A 25502-nucleotide genomic window follows, 5' to 3' on the forward strand; every position below is an offset into this window, starting at 1 on the left:
AAGCCCAGGAGATGCTGTGGGATTTGAGAGCAGACTGGTTTCTGACCTGGATCAGTAAGAATTTATTTCAGTATCGCCTTTATCTCAAACACGTTACACGTGCATTTACAATTCAGCTAAGGTAATGCTGAAATAAAAAGGTAGTAAGGGACATGGGAAGAAGTTATTGTGCATTTGCTTTTCTTCATTTGCTGTTTGAATATATCCATATATAAGGAATATTCACATGATAATAGACTGAAAAGGCAGAGTCAGTAGTTTTAAAGTGAGCACATGATGTTCTCCTCAGGCCAGCTGCACTGCAATGAATAGTAGAGCTCATAATGGAACACTTAAGTGTGGAGATACATGTGATCATATTAACTCTTCTGATGTGAGGTCTCGGTATGGAATGAAAGTAAACAAAATAACTTTTTAAGGGAATGAAATTAGTCTTGCACAGAATTAACAACTTTCACTGTAATAACCATGAAACTGCCTTTACCAAAGACAAGTGAACACAGTAAACATGTAGTTGTAATGGGTGAACTTTAAATTTCCCCATTGTGGGACAATAAAGGAAATCTTATCTTAAATTCTAAAATGAAGTATTAAGGGGATGACTAAAACAATTCAGTTCTTCATCCTGTTAATGCTGATAGTAAACCTTTAGGGCAATTAGGCTCCCCCTAAGGGGAAGCGGGTTTACAACATTGGTACTTCAGACTAGCTGTGTATTGCAGGTTTATTTGCACCAGCAGTATCAGCCTGGGACAAGAAGACAGATCTTGTGGAAATGTCTCAGGAAAACAACAAATGTCTGGTTTCACTGAAATCATCCCCTTGTTTCCTTCCGCTCACCAATCCTTTGTGACTCACAGCTTCTCTGTAACCTTGTATAACATCAAGATTTAATACTCTGTCTGCATCGGAAGATAAGCTACCACAGCCAACTGTTGCAACACAAGGTCATCAAAATGCAAACTCTCTCATTACAGAAACAGGAAGTAATCCATAAAGCACGTGTTGTAATAGAAACAAGGGTTGACTCTTTTCTTATCCTGTTCTGAGAAAAACCTGATTCTGCCTCACTTTCTCAGATGTAATCTGCTCAGATAGACTTAAAGTATATTAAAATATTAGTAGCAAATAACTTTATTTTGAGGAAGAAGAGTAAGAAGTGGATTTACACTCACTTATAGCTAGAGAAACAGTTTTTTTATGTTTTGTATTATATGTATTAGTATTTTTTAGTATTTATGTTGAATAGCAGAATTTAACCTGAATTCACCTTTCAAAGAAGAAAATATTGATTGTCAGTTTATTAATCTAGTCTTGAAGCCACGTAACCGTGTTCCTCATAAATGACAACCTCCTATAAATATATACACACAGTTAGACTCCTAATTATACACACAACTAACAGCTACAGGTGAATATGAATGAATGAATACAGCAATGAATAAATAATAAACGCATGAATGAAATGATGAATGCAGGTTAAATGATTAACCGCTAAATGAGGACCAGCGTACACCATATAAAACAATGAATTGGGGTAAGAATGGAGGAAACATGGCTTTAATCAGCAAAATCACCATAATGCACCATTGAAAGCTGAGAGGGTTTTTTTGGGACACAAGTGAAATAATTTGAGCATTTCCATGTTATTGCCCTGTTAGACTAATGGGAGATATTATTTATGACCAAATGTTTCTTAAGTTACTATCAGAGAATAGAATAGAATAGAATATCAAGCATTTGATTCACCTTTGGGGGTGTGGGGGGACGCTTTGGATCTTGTATGTCAATGCCACCTTTAGTTGGTTGTCTGTCTGAAAAGGTGGTTTATCCTCACACACCCCTAACTGGCTGGGTCTGCATTCGAAAGAAAGGTGGAGAGTGAAGTTAAAGTGTATTTTGTTTTGTATTAACTCGTGTTTGATTGTGTGTGGGACAGATTAAACTTGACTAAACCCAAATATTCACCCGTGCTGACGAGTGTCTCCAGAATGCAGCTACAAACAGCTCTGACACTGTTCTCTCTGCAGACAAACAGAAACGGTGGTTTCTGAAAATAATCCATCTGTGGTGAATGCTGGCAGCAAACCCCTGTCCACGCATAGGAGCTGCAATGTGGTGGACCTCTTAAAATGATTTCACAGAAGGCTTTAGGTCAAGAATTTGTCATGTGCTGCTGGAAGCCAGTGAAACTGATGTCTTTGTTGCTGTGTATGTGAGAAGCTGATTGTCAGGTTTAGCTTTATGTTTTGTTGCTAGTTAGTGAACGCCAGTACAGCCTTGAATGCAGATGACTGAGACCCAAAGTATGCAATTTCACAGACTACTGTGAGTAGTGAGTGGTGTCCTTTTATTGATATCTGGCTCCCCCTTGTGGTGAAAGTAGTCCATTGCCAAAGTTTCCAGACAGTGCAGGAACCAAAGTTGCTGTTTGATCCAAATTTTGATAGTTCTTGTCATAAAACACTCTTGTTGCTAAACTATCCTAATCCCTCGTCACAGCAAATAAACCTCGGTATACAAACATGCCCTTCCAGTAAAGCCAAAATGGATGCATGGTTGAAAATATATATTCAAATAATCTCTTTATTCGTTCTATATAGTTGTACACCACTAAAGACAGTGATAGGAGCACACAACGGGCAGGAACATTTCTCAGTTATATAGAGGAGGAAGGAAACTTTGCAGATTTTCATAATAAAAATGAGAATTTTTTTAAAATCCTTGTCTTGCTTGAAAGTACATCCAAAGCAGAAGAAATAAGACGGTATGTGCCAGATTGACTTCTTTCACTTGCTATTGATGTTTTATTCTGTACAGAGGGACAATTTGTACAAAAATTAATCTAGATATATAACACTACATGAAACAAGGTAAATCATATATACAATATTAAATGAATCATATAGTACAGGTCACATACAAAAGGACACTTTAAGTTATCATGTTCTTGAAATAATATGTTAAAATTAAAAGATCTGCAAAGGTCCTGCAGAAACAGAATAAGCCACCAAATCTTTTGTTTTTTTTTTTTTTAAATCATCTCTTATCACAGGTGACTTTTTTTTCCAGCACTAAAATAAACCTCATACATCTCTTGACTCATACTCATAAAACTCAAAATCCATAAAACATTTCTCCCAGGAAGTGGGACTGTCTCATAAATGCAATGACCTTGACAACAGAAATCAACCGGTTTGGTGAATGGCATTCCTCCAGGGTAAAAGGTACATGTTTAACATGATAGTTTTAATTTACATCTTTTGCATTCAAGCAAATACAGTATTAATACAGTTAACAAGCCAAGTCACAATGTCAGTTTATTTTCATCATCTGGCATTTTTGTGGCCATCTGATACCAGTGTGTTTCAGCGCTGGGCATCCTGCATGGCCAGAAAAAAAACTAAAACAAAATTCAAAACCTGACATCCACGCTGCCAACCTCCAGAGACAAGACAACAAAATACAACACATCAAATATGAAGAACTCTAGCAGACCGTCTTAGTTTAAACAATGGTACTGACTGGAAGATTCCTACCTTGAAAACCTCTTCTTCTCCTCCAAGAAGGATGCAATATGCATAACCAAACACCTACAAATAGGAATGGTCGCAACACGTCTCACCTTTAAATTTTAAGGAAGACATTATTTTGGTAGCTCTCATCAAGTAATTTGTGTGTTATAAGCTACTGAGAATACAGGCCCATGGGACTGATAATAAATTAAAATTTTAATTATAGAGGACATTAAAATCTTTAAAGCGTACAGTGCATCAGATACACCTTCACACTCTTCACAAAACAAAATGCGCAAAGGTTCTAATGTGGTAAACGGCTGCTAAAAATCATCAGTGAGGGTTTTGAGGCATCATGACAGCACAGATCTGCACCTCTTCCACCATTCAACAAAAACTGATCTCTGATTATGTCTCCTTTATAAAGATAATAATCAATATTCAGTTTACAGTATATGTATAAAAGCCACACTGTTGATCTTAGCTTTTTATTCAGTATGCAGTAGTTACATGCAGCTGACGGCTCTCCTTGCCACTTCCAAACTGTGGATATTGCTACTGCAGCATATATGCCTTTGAAATTCAACAAGTAACAAAAACGTAAACCCTCACTAATTTCTGGCTATTGTCTTCAGTGGGAAATTGTACAATCAGTATTAATTCCCAGGTCAAATGACTCAGGTATTTATTGGCTCCAGCTGTGGTCGACTGCGATGGAAATATGACATCCGGGTGTGATAGCAAACAACTTTCATTCAGGTTCATCCTCAACTACGAGTACTACCTTTCAAAAACAGCAAGTACCATTGTTTGAACCATCTACACATCACTACGATCTGGTTTTCAAATATTGCCAGTGAACATAAGGAAGCAAGCATATAAAAAGAGCGTCATATGGCACAAAACAATAGAATGGAAAGCGTCAGATGTCCACAGGACAACTTCTCCTTTCCTTGCCATCTTTCTTGGACATTGCAAGGCAAAGGACAGGTCTCAGTTTGGTCTGGTATGCTCCGTGAAAACAAAAACAAGAAAATCTTTCAGACACCAGTGAAAAACAAAGGCAGGTGTCCTTGTTAAAGTCACAGATGCTAACATGAAACAAACATGAAGGACACAACAGTCTTGGCACTGACAAAATGTCCTTTAGATTGAGCAAAAAATAAAAACTAAAGAAGACATAGAACAGATCGTGGGAAAGTCTTGTCTTTCATCTGACCAACAGGTTCTGTTTTTGTTCCCTTTGACAGAAAAGAAAACCAAGCAGAGACCAAGAGACGATCCTTCGACAGTGAGTCTGTCAGTTCCCGTGTTTCCACGTCCAATCCATTGTGAACACGTTTGCAAGAAGGAATGGAGGAACCAGTGTTGTGGCGTCCGTACTCACAGGGTCCACATTTACAGTGAACACACATGGGGGTGGGGATGGGGGAGATAGGAAGGTAAGGTGGAACAATGAGGGGAAATAACTGGAAAGCAAACTGAATGTGGCGAGGGCAAAAAAGACACACAAACACACACCTGCTTCTCTCAAAAAAAACCCCAAAAAAAGCAGAAATCTGAGGGAGGTGGATACACAGGGACAGCAGGAATGAAAGAGAACTGAGGATCCTGGGTAAACTCAGGGTAGGAGGAGGGATGGAGAGCCCAACATGAGTCGCCAGTGTAATTCTGGCACCTGGGCGAAAAGGATGTCCATGGCTGTCAAGGGTAGAAGGGACAGTTGAACCATTAGCCGCAGGTGACGGGACCTAGAGTCCATCATGAGTGGTTAACATGTCTTCAGCTCTGCGGTGGGACTCCAAGGCTTTTGTGGTGTAGATATCCTGAGGCAACTCAGATTTGCGTCGCACCATGGGCCGCTCTTTCCGCTGGTCATGCTGCAACTGAAAGGAGACGATACAAGTTCAATTATACCATTTGTCGACGTCGTGTCCTGTCAACGCGTCCAATTGTCCCTGGTGTGATCATATCTTTGAGGCGAAGCACAACGGCTTGAGCACAATTCAGTTACCACAACAAAATCTAATTCATGGAGGAAAACCATGACCGAGTTAAAACACGATGCAATGTGCAAGTCGTATCTGAACCAAGAGTATTCTAATGACAACTCCACAAACACAACATCAGACAATCAGCACTCACGTTATGCAGCCTCAACGAGTTCAATATTGAATAAGTAAGACGTTGTGACATAATTGTATGAATAAATGGTGTCAAATACATCCAATACATTGCTGAAGAATTAAATTTTTCAAATTCAGCAAATAATGAAATATTTTCCTTTCTATTTATACTTATCTTTCTTATACTGAAGTTTTATTGATTAAAGTTAATTTTCATATATTGTATTTCACTCATTGTAATAAGAAATGTAATAAGAAATTTTATATATCTTATTGGAGTTTCTTGCAATGTCAGTTATCAGTTTCTTGCCTCTTTTCAAGACAAAAAACAAAATATATTATCTAATATAATACTGAACACTTTGGGGCTTCATATTATTTAGACAACATGCATGGGGAGAAAGGCACACAAAAAAGAAAGTTTTGATTCCAATGTTGAGTCCATGGCCAGATTTATTCCTGTGCTTATTGTTGTTTTTAAATCAGTCTGACTTTTAAAAACTAAAGAGAAACAACCATAAAAACAAAGACTAGAATTTACAGAGAAAGTAAACAGTGATAATTACTACTGTTTAAGTAGCTTCAATTAGAAGACTTGGCAAGCTTTTGGAACACATAAATCTATTAATAAATAGAATGATATAGAATAATAAGAGGAAAGACGAACAGACAGATAAAGTCAGGTTTACCTGAGTCGCACCCTCTTCAACTGTCTTTTTTAACCTCTGAACATCTTCTATCAAAGGGAAATCCGTCTCCATTGCTACAGGACTATTGAGGTCAGAGGAATCAACATACATAGAGAACTATGTTGAAACAAAAACAAAGGGACAAAAAAAGAAACACAAGGATAGAGAAAAAACTTTCAGTCGCATGCAGAGAAGACTGAATCAAGAGGCTCTGAACTGATTAAAGGAAACAACTACAATCTATAACACTTGTCAGTTGAATATGTCTTAGTTGAGGGGTAGGAATCTAAATCACTAAAAAACCACTTTGATCACTGATTCATTGGGTGTTACAGCAAGGGTGAAAAAGCTTTCTTGCAGAGAGTTAGAGAAGACTGATGGCACTCTCACATCTGTCCTGTAACTAACATATGTGGCTGGAGCCAGCAGGATGTTAGCTTAGCTTGGCACGAAGACTGGAAATACAGAGAAAACAGCCAGCACGGCCTTTGTGCTAAGCTAACTGGCTGCAGCTTCAAGTTCAGTGTAAAGATGCGAGAGTGGTATCAATCAATTTATCCAGTGCATTTCCCAAAATGCAAAACTGCTCATTAAATGCCACACTGAAGTGATATTGCTCCACAGTGAAATCTGTTCTGGTGAGGGGCTGAGAGTTCAAAACGCAGGACTTCCAACCTGTATGACATCTGGTCTTTAAATGAATCAAACGCTTCTTCAGAGAGACTTTTACATATGTCTGATTCAACCACTCACCACAACTAAGCACATTTCTTAGCAAGACCAATCACGATCATCCATCTTTTACCAGCAGTGTCATTTGGAAAATATTAACTACCAAGACAGAGTATGAGCAAATAAGAGTCTAAGCAAACATAAATAAGATAAGATGGAAAGGGAACTACAATTCAACAACTGGCTTACACAAAACACAAGACACTTATTTCATATATATTAGTTCTACAAACACAGACACACTTAGGTAGCAAGAGGGAAAACGGGTGTGGCTAAATAACTGCACACTCTCACCTGTGGATTTGACTTGGCGAGGTTCTCGATCTTGATCCAAGCCTCTTCACGTTCTTTTGACTTTGCCTTCTCCCTGTTGGACAAAGCACCAAACCTCATGTCATCACACCTTGTTCCACTGCACCGCTAAATGTGAAACCCAACTCTACTTTAGCTGCAGCGATGAAGCTGATTGTAATTGAGTGTCACTCAGACATCATTACGAAAAAAGAAAAGAAAAAAAAAGACTGAGTGGGAGAAGAGTCTGTGATGCCTACTTGTTTTTCTCAGCCCTGAACTGCTGTGTGCAGTCATCAAAAAGCTTCTGATTCATCTCCATGAAAAGCTTCAGAGCATTGTAGATGAGGCCATGGATGGTCCTGTGAAGCAGAGAGAAGAGAGAGAAGTAAGAGCCGGTCAAGAGTCAACTTTTTACAAACACAAGCAACATAAAGGCTACTTTTGTCCTCCAGTAAAAAACTTAATATGTCAGATTGACAAGTGAAAAAATAAATATTGGCCAAACTGCATATTACTGACAAAATGATGCTGTGACACTTTTATATTTGATGTAAAGCAGGCTGAGTTTAAGGTGTCATCTTCAAATGCCTTACAATAATATATTAGACATTTTCTTATTGAATTGATTAATTAATAAATATAAAAATAGTTGCTGATTACTTTTCTGTTCATGAACAAAAGGATTAATTAATATCCTGCTGAGGATCCTGGTGCAGGAGAGTACATTTTGTGACCACGCTCAAATATCTACACACACTTGAGAGATCATCACCATCGTGATGGACTAGTGTAACATGCAGTGTGGAGTGCAGCGCTGTTACGGACATTAGTAGGAACATGTGTGGAGAAGGTTAAGTGTCTCACTTGTTCCAGTGGGTCTTGGAGTTGCGGTACAAAGCAGGGAACATAATTGGCAGGATCTTTGCTGCGTTGTCGCTTATCAGGCTCATGATGTACTCGTTGTTCCAGTAGTACAGAGCTCTCTCTGCCACCTACGGAAAACAAAACACCTCAGTCAGGAATAGACTAGACACCACCTACCACCAATGCACCTGAAAAAACCTCAGTTATGAATGCGATTGGCCAGGTATGGATGCGATTGACCGTCAGGCACCTGGAAGTGTGGGCTGGACACACACTTGGCCAGCTGTCTGAAGAGAGGCTCCTGCACTTTGACAAACTCAGAGGGCTCGATGACATCCAGGATCTCCTCCAGCTCGTTGAGGAACATCACCTCCTTGGGACTGTGAGTCTTTGGCCAGTACTTTAGTAGAGCCATTACTACCTGTTAGGGTGATGAAGAAAGATAATGCTGACTAACCAATCAAAAAGGATAAAAGAAGAGCAGTTTTGTGGTAAAAATTTAAAAAAAATTAAATATAACTTGGACAAGAAAAATTATTTAGGGATTTATGATCTTGCCAAAAACCTTCAGAGTTCCACTTTTAGAATCAATTTGAGCATCAAATAATTAGTTTCACCAAGCAGGATTATACAAATTTATAAAAATTATAAAAAAATTTTTGGTCAGACATACCGGCTCAGTTAGAGTGCTGTCCTTTTCTAAAAACTGCACCACACAGTAGGCCAGCTGCAAAACACATCCAAAACAAATCCAAACATCAAAATAACAAAGCATTTGAATGGAGGCACAAGCAAGCTAAAAGGTAACATGACAGGAGATGTGTCATGTCTGGCAGGAACATATAACACCAGTTTTTAACTAAACCTACAGAATGACCTGCTGCACTCACAAAAGAGAGGTTTGGACTAACTGACTTAAAATACTTCAAAAAAAGTGACCTGTAAACAATTTATGTTCTGTTTCTCCCTTTCTCTACAGGATCTCCAACTTCATTCTGTGATGAGCAAATGTACCTGTGGATGGTAGACACTGAGTGATTTGACTTTGTGCAGAGGCAATAAAACCTTCAACAGGAAAATCTTGTGCTCTTCTTTTAGTGGTAAGGCAAATCCATTGATTATGCTAAGAAAGAAAACGCAAAAGTACAAAAATCAGGACACTTGAAAAGTGGTGGAATTAAATAGCCAATAATTAGGAAGCTTTCTCAGAACTTTAGCTCAGGGCCTTACCTTCCAAGTATTTCCAGTAGTTCAGCTATACCATTATGGTGCTCTGTCTCATAGATAAATCTGTGAGAACAAACAGGGACTTCTTTCAGTGAGAAAAGACACAGACACAACACATTATGTTTGAAAATCAGCAGAGAATTGAACTGACCTATAGAAAATGTTATTGATCTGTTTTCTGATGTACGCTCTCAGTCCCAGGAACTTTCCATAGATCCTGTGGAGGGTAGTTTTGAGGAAGTCTCTTTCTCGGGGATCCTCGCTGTCAAACAGTTCTAGGAGCTACAACGAAAAGACAGGTGAAATGTTAACGTAACGGCAGCAGATCGTGCCAAGCAATTTAGTATTTCTGTCATACATTGTTGAGTGCTTGTAAAAAATATTCTTGTCTGACCTGCATAACAAATTTCTGGTCGATGTATTTCTTCGCTATGTTGGGCTGAAAGTCGGGCGATTCTAAAAACCTAAGGAAAAATTCATAGACGAGCTGCAGCAGAAACAAGAAGGGGGGAAAAAAAGGAATGAATGCTGGGAAGAAATCAGAGCAAAACATACAAACGCACAATTGTAAATATGATATGGATACATATACAGAAGGAATAAGAATTGTCTGCTTCTGCCATGCTGGGGGAGCTTGGGAATAACCCCCTGACTGCTCTGCAGATGATTAAATGATTAAATGATTTAAATGTCAACCTGGAGGTGAGGCCATGCAGCTTCAAGGGTTGGCTCATCTTCCTCTGGATCAAACTCTGCTCCAGTGGGGTTGGACGATGGAGGCAATGTTCTGAACATGTTCACCGCAAACTGGAAGAAGAGGAAAAACGAAAATGATACCACAAATGTATATTCCACTGGACGGTACGCTGTTTAACTTAACTCCCCTTTGATTTTTTGACAAAAAGCAGCTAGACCTCGACTTCCCCTTATAAGTTTCCCATCATGACATCTGGTTAAACCAACAGTGGGAGCGCATCAGTACATTTTTCATTTCACTCTGCTTGAACAACTAACTGCTTTAAACAGTGCGTGCAGTTAAAGCACCAGCAGCATTTCTGTTACAAAGGCTTCCTCTGGGATACATCTCCACAGTCTGAAGCACGTTAAGTTTCCTCTTAAAAGAGGATTATAAATGTTGGTATTATATGAATATAGTACCTTTATTCAGTGCCTTTGCATTAGTGATGAGGACCTTCTTGTCAATTCTTGATCAAATCAGTAAACATTCTAAAATTAATTTTCTTTTTATAGTTTAACTTTGTCCTTGCAACTGGCCTCTAAGGGTTTTGGGCCCACAATAATCCAAGTGTGTCGTGTTTCTGGTCTCTCACAGTGTCAACTGACTCCCCTGTGGGCTGGCGTTCCCTGCCAGGCAGATCATGGGACAGTGCAGGTGGCCTACTAAAACACTGGAAGCCTTGTTTGAAAAGACAGACTACAAGGTGGATAGACTCTCTGTGCTGTATGGCACTTCAGCCCAGAACAGGCTGTGAAGATGACTGTGCATTAACTCCACAATGTAGACAGTAAATGGAAATGTCATAACTGCAATTATATCAGTGCAGCTGCTGGCTTTAATGATGAACACAGAACAGTTTGGCGTTAGTGGCAAAGTACAGTGTTTTCATCATGTCTAGATCATGTCTAGATGTCAAGATCATATTGGTTGGCTTGGATTCTCTGCTTGGTGAAGTTTAGCTATAAATCAAAGATAGGAAACCTGTCCTCTAATTTCAGACAAATTACTTTGCTTCTGCTAAGAGGAGAAACAGACCGTAAAGTATTGTTTTCATTTCACTTTTTCATTTTCACATTATGCTGAACTTCCAGCTCTGTTAAATACACCACACCACAGACTGCATGGGTTGCAGTAATGGACCAATCACGTAATACCACGTTCGTGTCATATTTAGTATGAAAACATTAGGTACTTAATGCTTAGGCTGAGTGGATTGTCATTGCTTTTAGGTTGTGTTAAACACCAAAATACAGTCCAGATGATAGCTCTAGATAAAAAGCCCACTTAATTTGAGCTAGGCAGTAGCAAGCGTACTAACTGAGTACAAATATTCAGAAAAGGCAGCTGAATAGAGTATCTGATCACCTCAAGAAAATCAGATCTTCTGCCCTAAGCAAATAGCCCCATAAAAACCTGATCACAAACACAAACCCACTGCTCAGTCACATAATCTGTACTCAAATCCGACCAGCTCTGCCTCAAAGCCACAAACTGCCCCTATTGACCCTCTCTTCAGCTTTAAGAGCAAACTTAACCCCACCGGCTCCACTAACCATGTGCACCACCTCCGGGTAGATAGGCTCTGTGATGACATTCCTGTTGTGGGTGATGTACTCCACCATCTCGCTCAGCGCCGCCCGCTTCACTTCCTTCCATTTCAGGTCACTCAGTGGGTCAGACAGGAAGTCAAAAAGAACGCAGCACTGTCGTAGCTTCTGGATGAAGAGCTTCTCTTGCTCTGCGGGCGCCACATCTGAGGAGAAGAAGAGGGCAGAAAAGTGAGATGGGTGAAGAGTCCCAGGTGACCAAAAGAGAACTGAAGGCGTAATGAGGCTACACAGCCATGGTGAAGTAAGGCAGCTGAGAGTATAGGAGAATGGAGCCATGCTCAAAGAGCGAGGGGTCAAAAAGAGAAAGGAAGGAGGTGATGTAATGGTCAAAGATGACAGTTAAAACAGCGCTGTGATAGAAAAAGAAATACAAGGCAGCAAGAGAGTGATGAAGACTGGCAAATGAGTCATGAAGACTAAAGTGCATTGAGAGAAAGGCTGAGATGGTGAGAGCCCGGGGGGGGAGGGGGGAATAACGACAGAGCTGAGTGGAGGAAAAGACAGGATGGAGGAGGAGAGGAAGAAGAAGGATTTGGGAAATAGGTGAGCGGTCACAGGCGAGCTGAGCCACGCAAGCTGAGGGAAAAAGATATTTTTATAAAAGGAAACCTGTCTATTTAAGTCTCTCATTATATTTGTCCGTGGTGGTTTGAGGACTTCCTGATTTCCACCTGAGCACTCAAGAGCACAGCCTTGTAAACAAACAACCTCTGCCAGAGTCAACACTTTGCACACGACAACACAAAGAGGAAACAATAATTTTGGTAACTTTAAATTCCTCTCTGCTCATCGGGTGCAGCAATAAAACACAGTGACACCGTAATTATGGAGGTATGTGCCAAAACTTGTATGATGTGGCTTGTTTCTCTTCATGATGCTTGGTTTGGTCTCTGATAATCCCACTTGAGCAAAATCTACATGTTTCTAACTACTCAAATAACCATGAACAATGAAATCACGATTTGGACACCTAAATAAAAAAGTTCAGGCTATAAACTGTTCAAAGAGAGTTTAACATTTTGGAAAATAAGCTTAATCTCTTTTAGATGAGATGATCAACCACAAGATTAAACTATGAACAGCAGCTGGTGAGCTTAGCTTAACTAACAACTATTTATCAACACTTCACCTAACCACTGCTTTAAGGTCAATAAATCAAGTTTGTCGTGTTCTATAGTACAATGAAAAATGCCTCAAAATCTGTATTTGAAATTACATTTCTGCCTCCCTGCATGCGTTCTGATAGTTCTGAGACATGTTTTTAAAGAATGTTTTCTCAAGTTTCTTCCCTGACTGACCTGATCTAGATCTGATACCGACTCACTGATTCAAGCCCAGCTGCAGCTCTAACAAAGATAGGTAAATTCATAATGTCACCGTACTCCTTCACTAAGCTCAGGTGTGGGTTAACTGAACTGACAGAGGCAACCGCATGCAACATAGATAAGTGGTCTGTTAAATCAAGATTCTCTCATTTGGTCGATAGTGATTTATGAAGCGCCAACAAAACAAAAAATAAGTTAAGTCTGCTCGATTCACATTTATATCTTTATTAGTGTCTCTGCTGGGAAATTATGTTGTCTGTGTCTAATAAAAGATGAGGTTAGGAAGACACGACGATTGAGATTTTGCTGTATTTCTGCAACCACTGTGGTCTCTTAAAAACAGGTACTCTACTCTATCTCTATATAGTAACAATGCAATAAATAGACTTAAGGTAATCCAGTAAGCAAATTCATTCAATCGATTAAAAATAAATACTTAAGAACATTCACTGTGTGTGATGTTAAACCCCAGTGCTGTTAAAGCTATGTTTCCTCTACCCCATAATTACTAATCAGCAAAGGGTGTGGTGTTAACAGCGGGCTAGCACTGAGGCTCGGAGACTGTTTGCACATGATGAGCACATTAGATTAGACCAGATGTACATACATGACTTATACGTCAAAGGGAAATAAACTAGATGAATCCCATTACTTTTCCGTCACCGTGCTGCAACCTGCGGGCAGGGCACTTCCGATTACTGTGATAAGCAAATCAGGCTGTGAGACAAATCGTGATTTATGAGTTTGGCACAAGGTTAGAATGGGGAAACGGGATAAATAATAACAAACCGATGAAGGCAAACAGAGCACTGAAACTGTGCCGTGCGAATGCAGAAATGTATATAAAACCCACGCTGCTCAGAGATAAATTAATTTGATCTCTGTGTTATGTTGCTGTCTTCCATCTTCTTTTAATTAGACTGAAAGTAATGAGCAATTAAACGAATCAGAATAAAATTTTTCAAGCCGGTGTGCAATAACAAGAAAAGCACTGCTGAAAAACCCTGATACAGACAAGTAGAGGGAAATAACAGGCTGTTAAGTCTGTTCACTCATGCTCTAATTTCAATTAATGTATATAAAGGGTTACAAAGGCCAAAGGACAGAACAGAGACGGACAGACACACACACAAGTGCTTGACATTCTTGCAAATAGGCAGATTCTAGGTAAGAAGAGAGATATCCTATTCAGACATGAAGGAGAGTTGGCTCGGACACACGCACACACTTCTGCAGTGTCAGTTTCAAGTCGGCCAATTCGTCTTGATGACAGTGAGAGGTTGGGAATTCCAGAGGATGGAGGGCAAGTGAGTGAACTGTCATTATTGGCCAGTTCCATAAAGATTTGATGGCCAAAAGCACCATCACGGTTACAAGAGAACAACACTGGAAGTGCCAGTGCCAATAAAACACATCAGAAAGAGAGAGAGGCTCATCCAAGACATTTCTCTTTATTAATATGTAGGCAAGATCAAGCCTTTTAGGTCAACTAAGGTGCACCAGACAACTGGCGGTAAGGAGCATTACATTACCATTTATTTATATTTTCAACACTTCTAACTAACTACCTCTGTCCTCGGCCTAGGGTTTGTGGTCTAACAGATTTCCTAATTTGTGCTGGCTGCACTGGGACATGAAGCAGGACAGGAATGTGTTGCCATGCCTTGCACCCCTGGCTGTGTCAGACTTGCGATTCTGCCATTACATAAGTTTGTCTGCCTTCGTTATAAAGTTTCTGTACACTCCTAAAATACCCCAGCGGGTTGTTGTGTAACAGATAAAGGCCCAGTGTTGTGATCCTAAAATTGATGTTAGCCACAATGTGACCTCTATTAATATAACAAACAGAGGCCTTAGGAGGGGAAAAAGCACGAGCATGCACACACACGCATGCACGCAAACGACTATCATGACCTGTAAAGAACAGAGCAAGATTTATCTTGATGCCCCTTGTTCAAAACAAAGATAATAAATAACCAGAGTCACATTGGAACCTCAGTCTCTAATTTTATGCTGTAAATGGGTCAAATGAGCAGCTGCTAATCGAGAGTTAGGGCTGGTTTGGCAATTCACTGTATCGACAGTATGTTATGATCAATGTAAATATTGACTGATCACTATTTATAGTTATGCGAGGGACAGTGTGTTGCCGTTTGGAAGGGATGCGAGTAGCTACATTTGGCACATTTATTCATTAAAAATGGTTTTGGTAAGCAACACCTAAAAATGCATCCGGGATATACACAGTAGAGGAGCATTCTTGGATTACTGCCCAGGTGTTGTCTGGGAATATTCATCATTACCACACTTGCAATTGCACTGCAATTTGGAGGGTCCCTTGTGATTAATAATGCCCTGTTTGTTATTATTGTTATTAAGGTAATATCTTCCATTTCAAAGAAACAAAGAGAAAAAGAGATTCAGAGACCTAGTTAACACTGTGTGAAAATGCATCATTGGCGACTCATTTAGTCTCCCTAAATTTCTGATAACATGAACATGGCTTAAATACAAAGAGGCAAGAGAGCATCCAAACACACCGTGGAAATGAGCCTGATTCTGTGGTGCAGTTTGAAAGCAAATGCATTTCCAATAAAGCTAAATGGCCATCTGATCATTCAAGCTCAGGAAAACATCCCAAACGTGGTTAATTTGTCAAAACTGAACAATGTCCAATTTTTAGTTTAGTAGTAGTTTCAGTTTCTCATGTAAAAACGCACATATGAAAAGGGAAGTGAAAACCACACACAAGTCATCATCCTAACATTAAATGAAGATTCATTCAGGTACAAGGGATCATCCGCAATCTGTTCCAACAGAATCCCGATCCAATGCAGAACGGATACACGACATTTGGTATGAACGCGGTCAGAACGATAGAGACAAACAAAGAGGCAGAGAAAGTGTGATTGTTCTCCAACACTGAGTTGTCATTCAAGGCAGTCGTCTCTGTGGCTCAATAGAGTGTAATCAATAACTGCCCAAGGCTTCATCTAACGCTGGGCTGCACCCGAGTACAGTGGTAACAGGCTGGGCCTTTCAAACATGACTGAGTACATTGTACACACATAAAGAGGCCAAGCCTGGTGCTGTAATCCTAAAAGTTGACTGCTATGTTCTGTCAAAAACGGCTGGGTAATACTGTTGACAAAGATATTCAATTCAGAACACCGGTCAAATTTTATTTCCTTGCCTAAGCAGGTCGCTGACAGGAGGGTAACAAGGGAATAGGGTGGGGAGTTGGAGAAGGGGGCTGCTGCTTTGCTGCAGAGCAGTGGCTGTCTAAGCCTACACACTATGACCAATTTGTGCCCAGATGAACTGGAGTGTGACAAAAACGCTGGGCTGGGCACAGCAGCAAGGAAGGAGGTGAGGAGGGAGGACAACACCGGAGTCCAAGATTTTCCTCCACGGCTGCAATCAGTAATAACTCTCATCATTATTAACACATAAATATGGAAACGCACAAATATAATAGAACACATGAAAAACTAAGGAGAAGACCCTTCCCTAGGCTATGACCTCACTTCCTTTGACATCACTAGCTTGGCGGGGGGATGGGCAGCTAGCTAGTAAAACCAGATTTTTTACGTAGCTCCCGTCTCTCGCAGTAGTGTACACAAGCCTTTCAAACAACAAATACATTAGTTCCCGTTCAAACGCGATACAGCTGCTTCCCAAACGACAGTCACAATTACAGTATCCGAGACGTCTGAATGCTGACTAACCAGGCAGTAAGCAGTGGAGGCGAACAGGAGCAAGCAACACACAGCTCTCTCTCTCCTTATTTCTCTAAGAGGATACAGAATAAATTGTCCTTACGTACCTCTGAAGTGCATAAGAGCCACCGGCTGAAAAGGCCCATTGGAATTAGGTGCATCCACAACCATCCTGTCTCCAGATTTATTGCATGTCAACATCTAAACCTCAACCAGGAAGGCGATCCACTCAGGGCGAGAGGCCAGCCTCCATTTTAGCACAAAAGCAGATCAGAAAATGAAGCTCTCCGCTGCTGGAGGGAACTGGCTAGTTAGTGATGTAAGCAATGAAGGAGCCAGCTGATTGGCTGAGCTCAGAGCGCTCTGGAGCAATGAATGCAACGGCTGCCAGGAAAAGGGGAGGGGATTGGCTGGGAGGAGGCAAAGGGGGCGGGACATGCATTGGAATTTTTTGGTCCGGCTCCTCCTTTCCACTCACTGACGCTCTACAAGGCAGGCCCTGCTACAGATCTGATCAGATTGATTTAAGTCTTTCCCACAGTTTAACCGTTGGCATGGTTTTCAGCATAATCTGACTTAATTTAAGAAGCTGGAAATAACTTAGTCACTTAGTAGTGCTTATACAGAGACAGGCCCTAGCTGGATCTTCAAAGTCTTTGTCTGCTCCTGTCATCTCTGCTTGGTTCTTTTTCAAAGGGAGGTGGGAGAGGGTCAGAGGGGGCCCTCAAATGCTTGGATTCAAAGAGGAACAGAAGGATACAAGAGGAAACCATATGAGGGACTGAGGACAGAACTAGCGGGGACTCAACAACAGCACTCTTCTGCAATAAAAATAAGAGAAATTTGGTAGAAAGCTGCAGTTTGATTATTCACAACTAAAAAAAAAAACCCACCAACAACACTGAATAAATGATTAGATCCAGCCCTGTTTAAGTCTAAGAAGAAATAAAATAGATGGTTCCACGTTTTCTAATCTCCAGTAAGAACAACATGAAGCTTCCATCCTTAGTGGCTTTACATAATATATTTTGTGAGAGGGTTTTATGACTCACACAGTGTTCAGGGCAATGCTAGAATTTGCTGCATTATGATATTCTGAGTGACGTTCATGTGCTTTACGAAATTAGCTGTAAACAGGAAATGAAAGCGAGAGGACAGAAAATTAAGCGCACAGGCACACAGTGCAGGAAACTGCTGCAGTTCCAAGAAGCATTATGTTGCCTACCTGAGAAATCGTCTTAATAATCAGTATGACACAAGTTGACTAAAAAACATATATGATAAAGGTTAGGTACATTCAGATTAATCCCTAAGTGTATAATTATTTCAAAAATCATGTTCATCATGCATAATCTGCATTTCATCTTTGCATAATGAAGCAGCGTGAGTATGAGTTATCAGAAGACACAGGAAGTGAGACAACATTCACACCAAAATGCCAACCAGGTTTAGGGTTCAACACCATTTTCACAGCAATATCACGCTCGTTTTATATCAAAGGGACTGTGTTGTTTTCCAACAATCAATGTCAGACAGTTACCCAGCAGCTAAATAATTAATCAACCAACGAGGAGGATGCGATTTATTTTTCATGTTATAGTTACTTACTAAACTTCAACTTTTTCATTGTCATATGCCCAACAGTTAGAAATTGGAAATGAGGTGGAAATTCTTAATTCTTATGCTTCTCCCAAAGATGCTCAAACAGTATATATAAAAGGTGTACAGGTACACAGAAATGATAAAATGGACTATCTGTAATGGGCAGGATTTCAGACTGGCCATGTACTAAAATATAAATATACTGTAAAGTGATGGTTACACAGCTTGTAAACAGGTAGTAAAAGAGACTGTTTTGCACTTTGTGCTTAACACTTAGATGAGAAATGACAAATTGAGGTTTTTTTCACAGTAAAGGGGAATACTCGGATGGTGCGACGCTGAGAAAGAGAAAGGAGGAGAGGAAGGCCAAGTGTGGCGCTAAGCAGTTGTGTCTCTTAGCATTCTCTCACTGAGGGGCCAAAGCCTCTCCAAGAGGTGCCATTACATTCCACAGCCATGACAACGGGCGGCGGTATTTTCTGAAAGCTGCCACTGTGTATATGTGTGTGTACGGGCTCAGAAACACCCCAGAACTCCTGGACTTTTATTAGACAAGAAATTATTGTGGTCGGATATATTCTACATTTTTGTTTTTGTCAACAAACCACATGAAAAAAAAAGAAAAAGACAACAGACAAACAACATAAATTGATTTTGCTAAAAAGTGTTATGTCTGTAACAATAAGCAACTGGGTGACGTGTTTCTTCAATACCATGAACACACATATTGCAGTTTATTTTGAGTCAGGCCCCCACCCTGATGCTGTAAATACTCACCAATGCACCAAGTGTGTATTATTCTGCAGCTGAAAATAGTCTGCAGCACAGGAAATTTTCAGTCCTGTTAGTGCAACGTTTGATACACACTACAGTTGACTGTCTCTACTTAAAAATTACATGTTTTCACTAGAACCACAGTCTTTCAGCTAAGTGCCACAGAGAAGGTCAGGAAATCAGAAAATATTGACAGTTGGACCTTCTTGATTTTTATCTTTTCAAAGCATTTGCTGACACTGACAAGAGTGCTAAATGGCAACAAATAAAAAAGGTCGCATGTTATACTGAAATACAGCAAAAGAATACCAAAGTATTACTGTAAAAGCTGACTTTTACAGTTAAAAAAAGAGAATTTCCCTCTTCAGCCAGAAGATGGCAGCACATGCTGGACCACCTACCTAACAACCGGCTGTAACACAAGCCCATCACTAAATGTTTCACTGACACTTGGAACAACTTACTGTTTACCCGTCCTCATCAAACATGCATTGTTGCCCTGCTGACAAAATTGTGTCCACACCAGAAAGTAAGACTGCAGTCACATTGAGTAAAAGACAAAAAGCGAGATAAAATGTCTCATATCTGAGGAGACATTTCATTCCGGCTTCCTCCGGCTTCCTCTCTCTCGTACACACACGCACACACACACACACACACACACACACACACACAGATACAGATAACAAAACAGAGCCTGTGGCACTTGTATCTTTGAAAAAAAAAAATCAATTTAAAAAAAACAACATTCATATATTTTAGTGGTCTTTGGTATCTCATAAGCACTGACTTATGAGGGTGAAGCAACAGAGACACTGACATGTTACAAAACATAACACATAAAATCGACATTTAAGAATTTTCTCTTCTATCCCAAACTCTGCATATAAAATCTGCCCAACAGGGTCCCTAAAATACAACAATAATCCTACCAGAGGAACTCATTAGCACACATTAAGGACATTTTACAAAAATGTACAGTCATTATGTCACGTAAGCTATAATGAATATCTTCTGCTCTGTCACAAATAATGCACTTAAACCTGTTTAGAAATGTATGACTCCTTCAAAATAAAGTGTCTGCTAATGCAGGAATGCCCCTTCAATGTGTCTGAATTAAATATCTTTCTGCTGAGCTGTTAGGGTTGAATTAGGGTTCAAATTAGGGTAACTAAAGCTTATTTTTATTATCGATTAATAGGATTATTTTTCAATCAATTTATTATTTGCTTGTCACGTCTTGTTTTTCAGTTCGAAACTCAAAGGTAATCAACCGAAACTGAAAAAGCACAACATCCTCACTTCGGGGAAGCTGGAACTGGATAAAGTTTAACATTTTTGCTTTAAAAGATAACTTCAACTAATCAAAAATAATTGTGGATCATATATGTTCACATCTGGTGATATTAGTGTCTACTCTTCTCATTTAAAAGAGATGAGACAGCTACTAAGACATACTTCAAACAGAACTCCAACCTAATTATTATTATCTTTACATTAATTATTCAGTGTCACACCGTTTGACAACTGTGGCCGTGTCTCCCTCCGACTTGCAAATCCTCTGGGCCGTATGCCTCTATTGCTCCTCCACAGTGTCACCCGGCTCATCCAGGTATGAGAACAAAGCATAGCTGCGTATAGTTTACAGGAAACCACTTAAGCCAGATCCTGCCTGTAATGCTGAGTGTAAACAAAGAAGCCATGAAAGATTGATGTAAATGTTCAAACCTCAACCTCACTGTCTGGTCTCAGAATCGGCATCAGTGTGATTCGTACTAAAAGAGACGATCGACATGGTAAATTAAAACACTGACAGTGGGTACAGCTGGTGTGCTGTGCTTATTATTATGATTAGCTTGCTCAATAACTTTGAAACAAGCGCGTATGCTACAGCGCAGTATAGATTTAAGTATTTATAGGACTCTAAAGATGCACTCTGCTTCAACACACATCAGAGTTTATCTTTGATTTGGGCTTACATGTTGAGTTATTATTGAATGGCCCACATTCCACTGCTGTCTGCTCGTCTCCTGTCCGTTCAGTCTGAGTCAGAGTTACCTTACATGAGCGAGCCCTCCAGGGGTTAATACCTTTTCCTTCCAGGTACGGCTGGAGACGCAGCTGATTGCACATCATTTGCATTACAGATAAAGCTGATGGGCAGTCTGCTTAGCTATAAATTATGTAGTGAGCAAAGACCTCGTGGTTAAAAAGGCAGTTATGAGGATCCACCAAAGCTATGAATTGTTAATATGATTCCCTTCAACCATATAGGCAGAACATGCAGTCTTAGATAAAGGTCATCTAGCATTTTCCAGAAGAAGGAAGGTCAAAAGCTTATCTAAGTATTACAGAGGAGGAAAATGTGGGAAATAAAAGACTGATCGCTTCTTATAGGGTTACTGTACATCGAGGGAGGCATACCTGCCAGGGAAGGTAGCTTTTGCAGCTCTCTGTTAGCACTGAGGGGGAAAGAGGAAGTGCTGAACCTCTTCTCTCTCTTCATGGCCGAGTGTGACCCTGGCTGCTTCACCCTCATCAGCTGAGTTGCAGGAGGCACTTTCTGATTGGAGCCCTGCAGAAACAAGAGTCGCAAAGGAATGGCTCCCGTTACTGGAGCAGGGTGGGGCAGGGTAGCTCCTGCTCCTGAAGGAAACGGCACAGGAATCACTTTACTCCAACGTCTATGTGGAGTCCATGGGAGGAGAGGAGAGGAGAGGGGGAGGAGAGGGGGAAGAGAGGAGAGGAGAGGAGGGGAGGAGAGGAGAGGAGAGGAGGGGAGGAGAGGAGAGGAGAGGAGAAGAGAGGAGGGGAGAGGAGGGGAGGGGAGGAGAGGAGAGGGGGAAGAGAGGAGAGGAGAGGAGAGGAGAGGAGAGAAGGGGAGGGGAGGAGAGGAGAGGTGGTGAGGGGGTGAGGGTGTCGCGGTTAAGGGTCAAGTTGCTTTCCGAATCAGATCAGGTGATTCTCAGTGAAGCAACCTGATCACAGTTGGAGGATAACTGTACTGCATCTGTTGGCAGAGTTTGGGATGGGACCTCAGTGGACATATTAATTGAGTGCAGATGGAGCTGATAAAGCTGTCAATGGGAACAAACAGCGCGGCCAGCAGTCAATCAATCAGGTTCCTTCCAATCTCAATGTACTATACACAACAGCATTTGTGCGCATGACAAATGATAGGGACAAAAATAGCCGCTACAATGCCTCGTATTATACTCAGAGGCCAAAGAAGTCATGGTGGGGGAGAAGTAGGGATTGAATGCAAGTATTTTAAGAGAAAATAAAGTCATAAGATCAAGCTGTGATTTCACACGAGCAAATCTGCCTTCATTTCAAGGGGACAACTAAACTGGAAATAAATGGATGAATAATAAAAATCTAAAAGCAGTTTGAGGTTGTGTAAAAAAAAAAAAAGCTGTGTAATATCCTTGCATGTGATATGTTTACTGTGTATGTCATCACAGTGATGCATTTGAGTAATATCTAAACACTGGTTACCAAAAGGCCTAAAAAAGTTTCCAGCGAAGCCTCCTCAGCCTATTAAGGCTGGCTGTTTTACTCAGTGTGACATCAATGAAGAGTAAAAACAAACAAAAACAAACCAAAAGACTAAATTAACTTAAACTAAACAACAGTAGGAAAAGACCACTTGTTCCATCATCTCTATGAATACAAATGACGATTTATGACACCTATGGTAACAGCCTGGGATATCACAGTCTGTGTGGCTTAGTTTTGGTGTTTTCTACGAGCTACTAATGCATTTTTTATCCAATGCAAGTCCTCTCTACACAGTGTAAGGTTAAACAACAAAACAAAACAAAACAATACTTACATCTTGGTCATCTGCAGGCCCATTTTTGTTCCCAGATTTTTTAGATCTTCCAGATTTGGATGATTCCTACAAAACAATGAGGAATCAATAAAACAAAATTAAACACAACATAAATTAGTCCTACATTATTCTGCATTTAGTAAAAACGTTAAAAGTCCACTTTACCTTTTCTTTTTTGCTCTTGTGCGGCATGCTGAGACGGGAATCCCCGGTGTCAGCAGGTCGGCAGAGAAAACTGTGCTCACACACACTGACAACAGAAGCCTGGTTATCACGTCTGCACACACTGATGTGGCTTTCACGACTGACCAGCCAAACACCATGTGACTGAGTCCGAGCCACAACAAGGTGTTGTCATCCTACTTCCGCGGTGCTCGCATACCACAACTCACGCTTTGTTAAGAAGATATGTCTCATAATTGAAGAAAATACCGATTATGTTCGCTGTCGTCGTCCAACTTAAGCTGACGTGCCCGCACTTTCTGGTTGCTGCTGTATCCTCCAGCAGCCTGAGCGATGGAAGTGTGTGTCCCCCCTGCTGGCTGCAATATGCGATGAGAGCCACGGGGGGGCAGTGTCGCATCACTTGCAACTACAAAGTTAAAGAGGGGTAACTAAATTATATTATTGACCCACTCATTTCATGCGTCGGCCACTTGTTTGAGTAGTGCAATGAGACATATTGTCAATAAGAAGTCACCATAATGGAATTAGACCTCTAAGCGACCTATCCGGGATAAAATCTAAATAACAGACGAGTATAAAGTAGCAAGATGCAACTTACTGCACATTGTGGAATAACAAATTTTTGCTGCAGTTGTTGGTGAACCTGGATTTGTCATGTTGACATAGCTAAACGTTCACAACAAGGCTACAGCAGTGTGCAGTTTTTTACGATTATTTTTCAGAGAACAATATTTATCATGTGTCACCTTCAAATTATCTTTTGATTATTATCTTTTCATTATCTATTACCCTTTTCAATTGTGGATTGATTTAAAGTTTGCAAGTTGTTATTGGTTTGATGTGAAGCCGTCCGCTGGATTCTGGAAATTAGTGGTGAGTCAAGACTAATTGGGTGATGATAATACTGTTACAGTTGACAGATGAAAAAGTTTAAATAGTGCACGGTGAAAGAATAAAAATGCACAAACTTTTACGATACAAATTTAGAAATCCTGCCTCCGGATGCAATGTTGCAGTCTAAATATTTTACAGACGACGGATTGTTGCATCTCAATATACACTGTAAATAAACCTAAACTATAAGAAAATAACACAGTAAAAAGTAAACACCACATATGGAGCCAACAAATCCTCATTTGATTTATTCAAATGTGATCTCATTTATTTGGCTCTTTTAGTTGAGTTGTCTTCGTCTTCCCCATGTATCTCTGCCGTTGTAATACATAAATCAGACCACTTGGTGGCAGTGTTGCACGCTTTTGAACTCTTAACATTCACTCCTAGTAGTTTTTTTATTATACTGAAAACTCGTGTGCACAAGGAAATTGATAAATATTACACTGGGGCCCAAGGAGATTGTGGAAAATTCTGTCATTAGATAACCAAATTCTGTCATTAGATAACCATGTGATGATAATGTGACATTTACAACACAAAATAGCATTTAGATAGATTTAATTTTCAATAAGATTGGAAAACAACTTAAAACACCTGTATAATATAAATAATTGGTTGCATTAAACCAGCCTCAGTTAGATTTTTCTTCTTGAATGTCTTCAACTCTGTCTGTGGGTAGAGAGACTGACGAACTCCTAATTAAATCCAGAGAGTTTAAGTCACCCTTCACCTGTCCTTTTGACGCTTGTTTTCACATCGACAGCAAGCACACACGCATTGTCTCTGATTAGAGAAGAAAAGAACAGATCGACAGGAGCACTGAATGCACGTGTGGGCTCCAGACAGTAGGGCTGTCTTTTGCTCTGGTTGTCAATACAGTGCACTGTTGTGTATTGATCAGGTTGTGATAGTTTTTTGTTCTCTGAATTGTTGTGTTTCCATCTCTCCCTCAGTCCAGTGTCAGGGCTTCATCATCAACATGGTGTTATTACTGGGTGATACAGCTCCCTTCATTTCCTGTCTCAGCAACAGCAGGGAAAAAGGGTCTGTTTTGTTTTTTTTATGCATGCATGTGTGCGTACATGGTTGGATGGATGGATGACTGTGCATGAGACAGCACAATATGTTCTTTCTTTACAAAGAAATGCAATAAATGAACTAGTATTTCTCAGGGAGTTGGTGTAATGAAGGATATCAGTGTTGTGAGGGAAGATTTGTATTTTGCCTTGTATTGTGTCATCCTTCAGTCAATGAATCAAATATTTTTTTCAAATCGGCCCAATAGATTTATTTATAAACTTCAGCCATGGAATAATTTACAAATTTACTCTTTAAAATATTTATTTTTTTCTTCTTCTGGCTCTTCAT

At 40.1% G+C, this 25502-nt stretch overlaps 1 protein-coding gene across 5 annotated transcripts; it reads right to left on the bottom strand.

The window, feature by feature from the left end:
- Positions 1-2779: 2779 nt before the first annotated feature.
- Positions 2780-23567, bottom strand: ppp2r5ca (protein phosphatase 2, regulatory subunit B', gamma a). Of its 5 annotated transcripts, none has more exons than XM_046412713.1 (16): positions 23217-23567; positions 23052-23117; positions 21641-21791; positions 11740-11939; positions 10144-10254; positions 9842-9934; positions 9599-9729; positions 9451-9510; positions 9235-9343; positions 8894-8947; positions 8471-8641; positions 8221-8348; positions 7614-7715; positions 7357-7429; positions 6331-6447; positions 2780-5401 (listed from the first exon to the last, which is right to left on the bottom strand). In XM_046412713.1, the coding sequence occupies exons 1-16, from the start codon at positions 23241-23243 to the stop codon at positions 5267-5269; spliced, it is 1728 nt and encodes a 575-aa protein (XP_046268669.1). In that variant the 5' UTR covers positions 23244-23567; the 3' UTR covers positions 2780-5266. The 5 variants fall into 5 exon arrangements, with proteins under 5 accessions (XP_046268669.1, XP_046268670.1, XP_046268671.1 ...); XM_046412716.1 differs by having other exon boundaries at positions 5266-5401; positions 6331-6412; XM_046412714.1 differs by lacking the exon at positions 6331-6447.
- Between the last annotated feature and the right edge of the window lie 1935 nt (positions 23568-25502).

The sequence above is a fragment of the Scatophagus argus genome, chromosome 15 (assembly GCF_020382885.2).
Source record: "Scatophagus argus isolate fScaArg1 chromosome 15, fScaArg1.pri, whole genome shotgun sequence".
Lineage (NCBI taxonomy): Eukaryota > Metazoa > Chordata > Actinopteri > Scatophagidae > Scatophagus > Scatophagus argus.

What these genes read in the sequence shown, in the direction of transcription:
- ppp2r5ca (XM_046412713.1), bottom strand. Translation starts at nt 23,243, where the DNA reads ATGCCGCACAAGAGCAAAAAAGAAAAG. An exon ending in CTGCATGGCCTCACCTCCAG is followed by an intron (nt 9,935 to 10,143) that starts GTTGACATTTAA and finishes TTTCTGCTGCAG; the next exon opens with CTCGTCTATGAATTTTTCCT. An exon ending in CTACTGGAAATACTTGGAAG is followed by an intron (nt 9,344 to 9,450) that starts GTAAGGCCCTGA and finishes TTTCTTTCTTAG; the next exon opens with CATAATCAATGGATTTGCCT.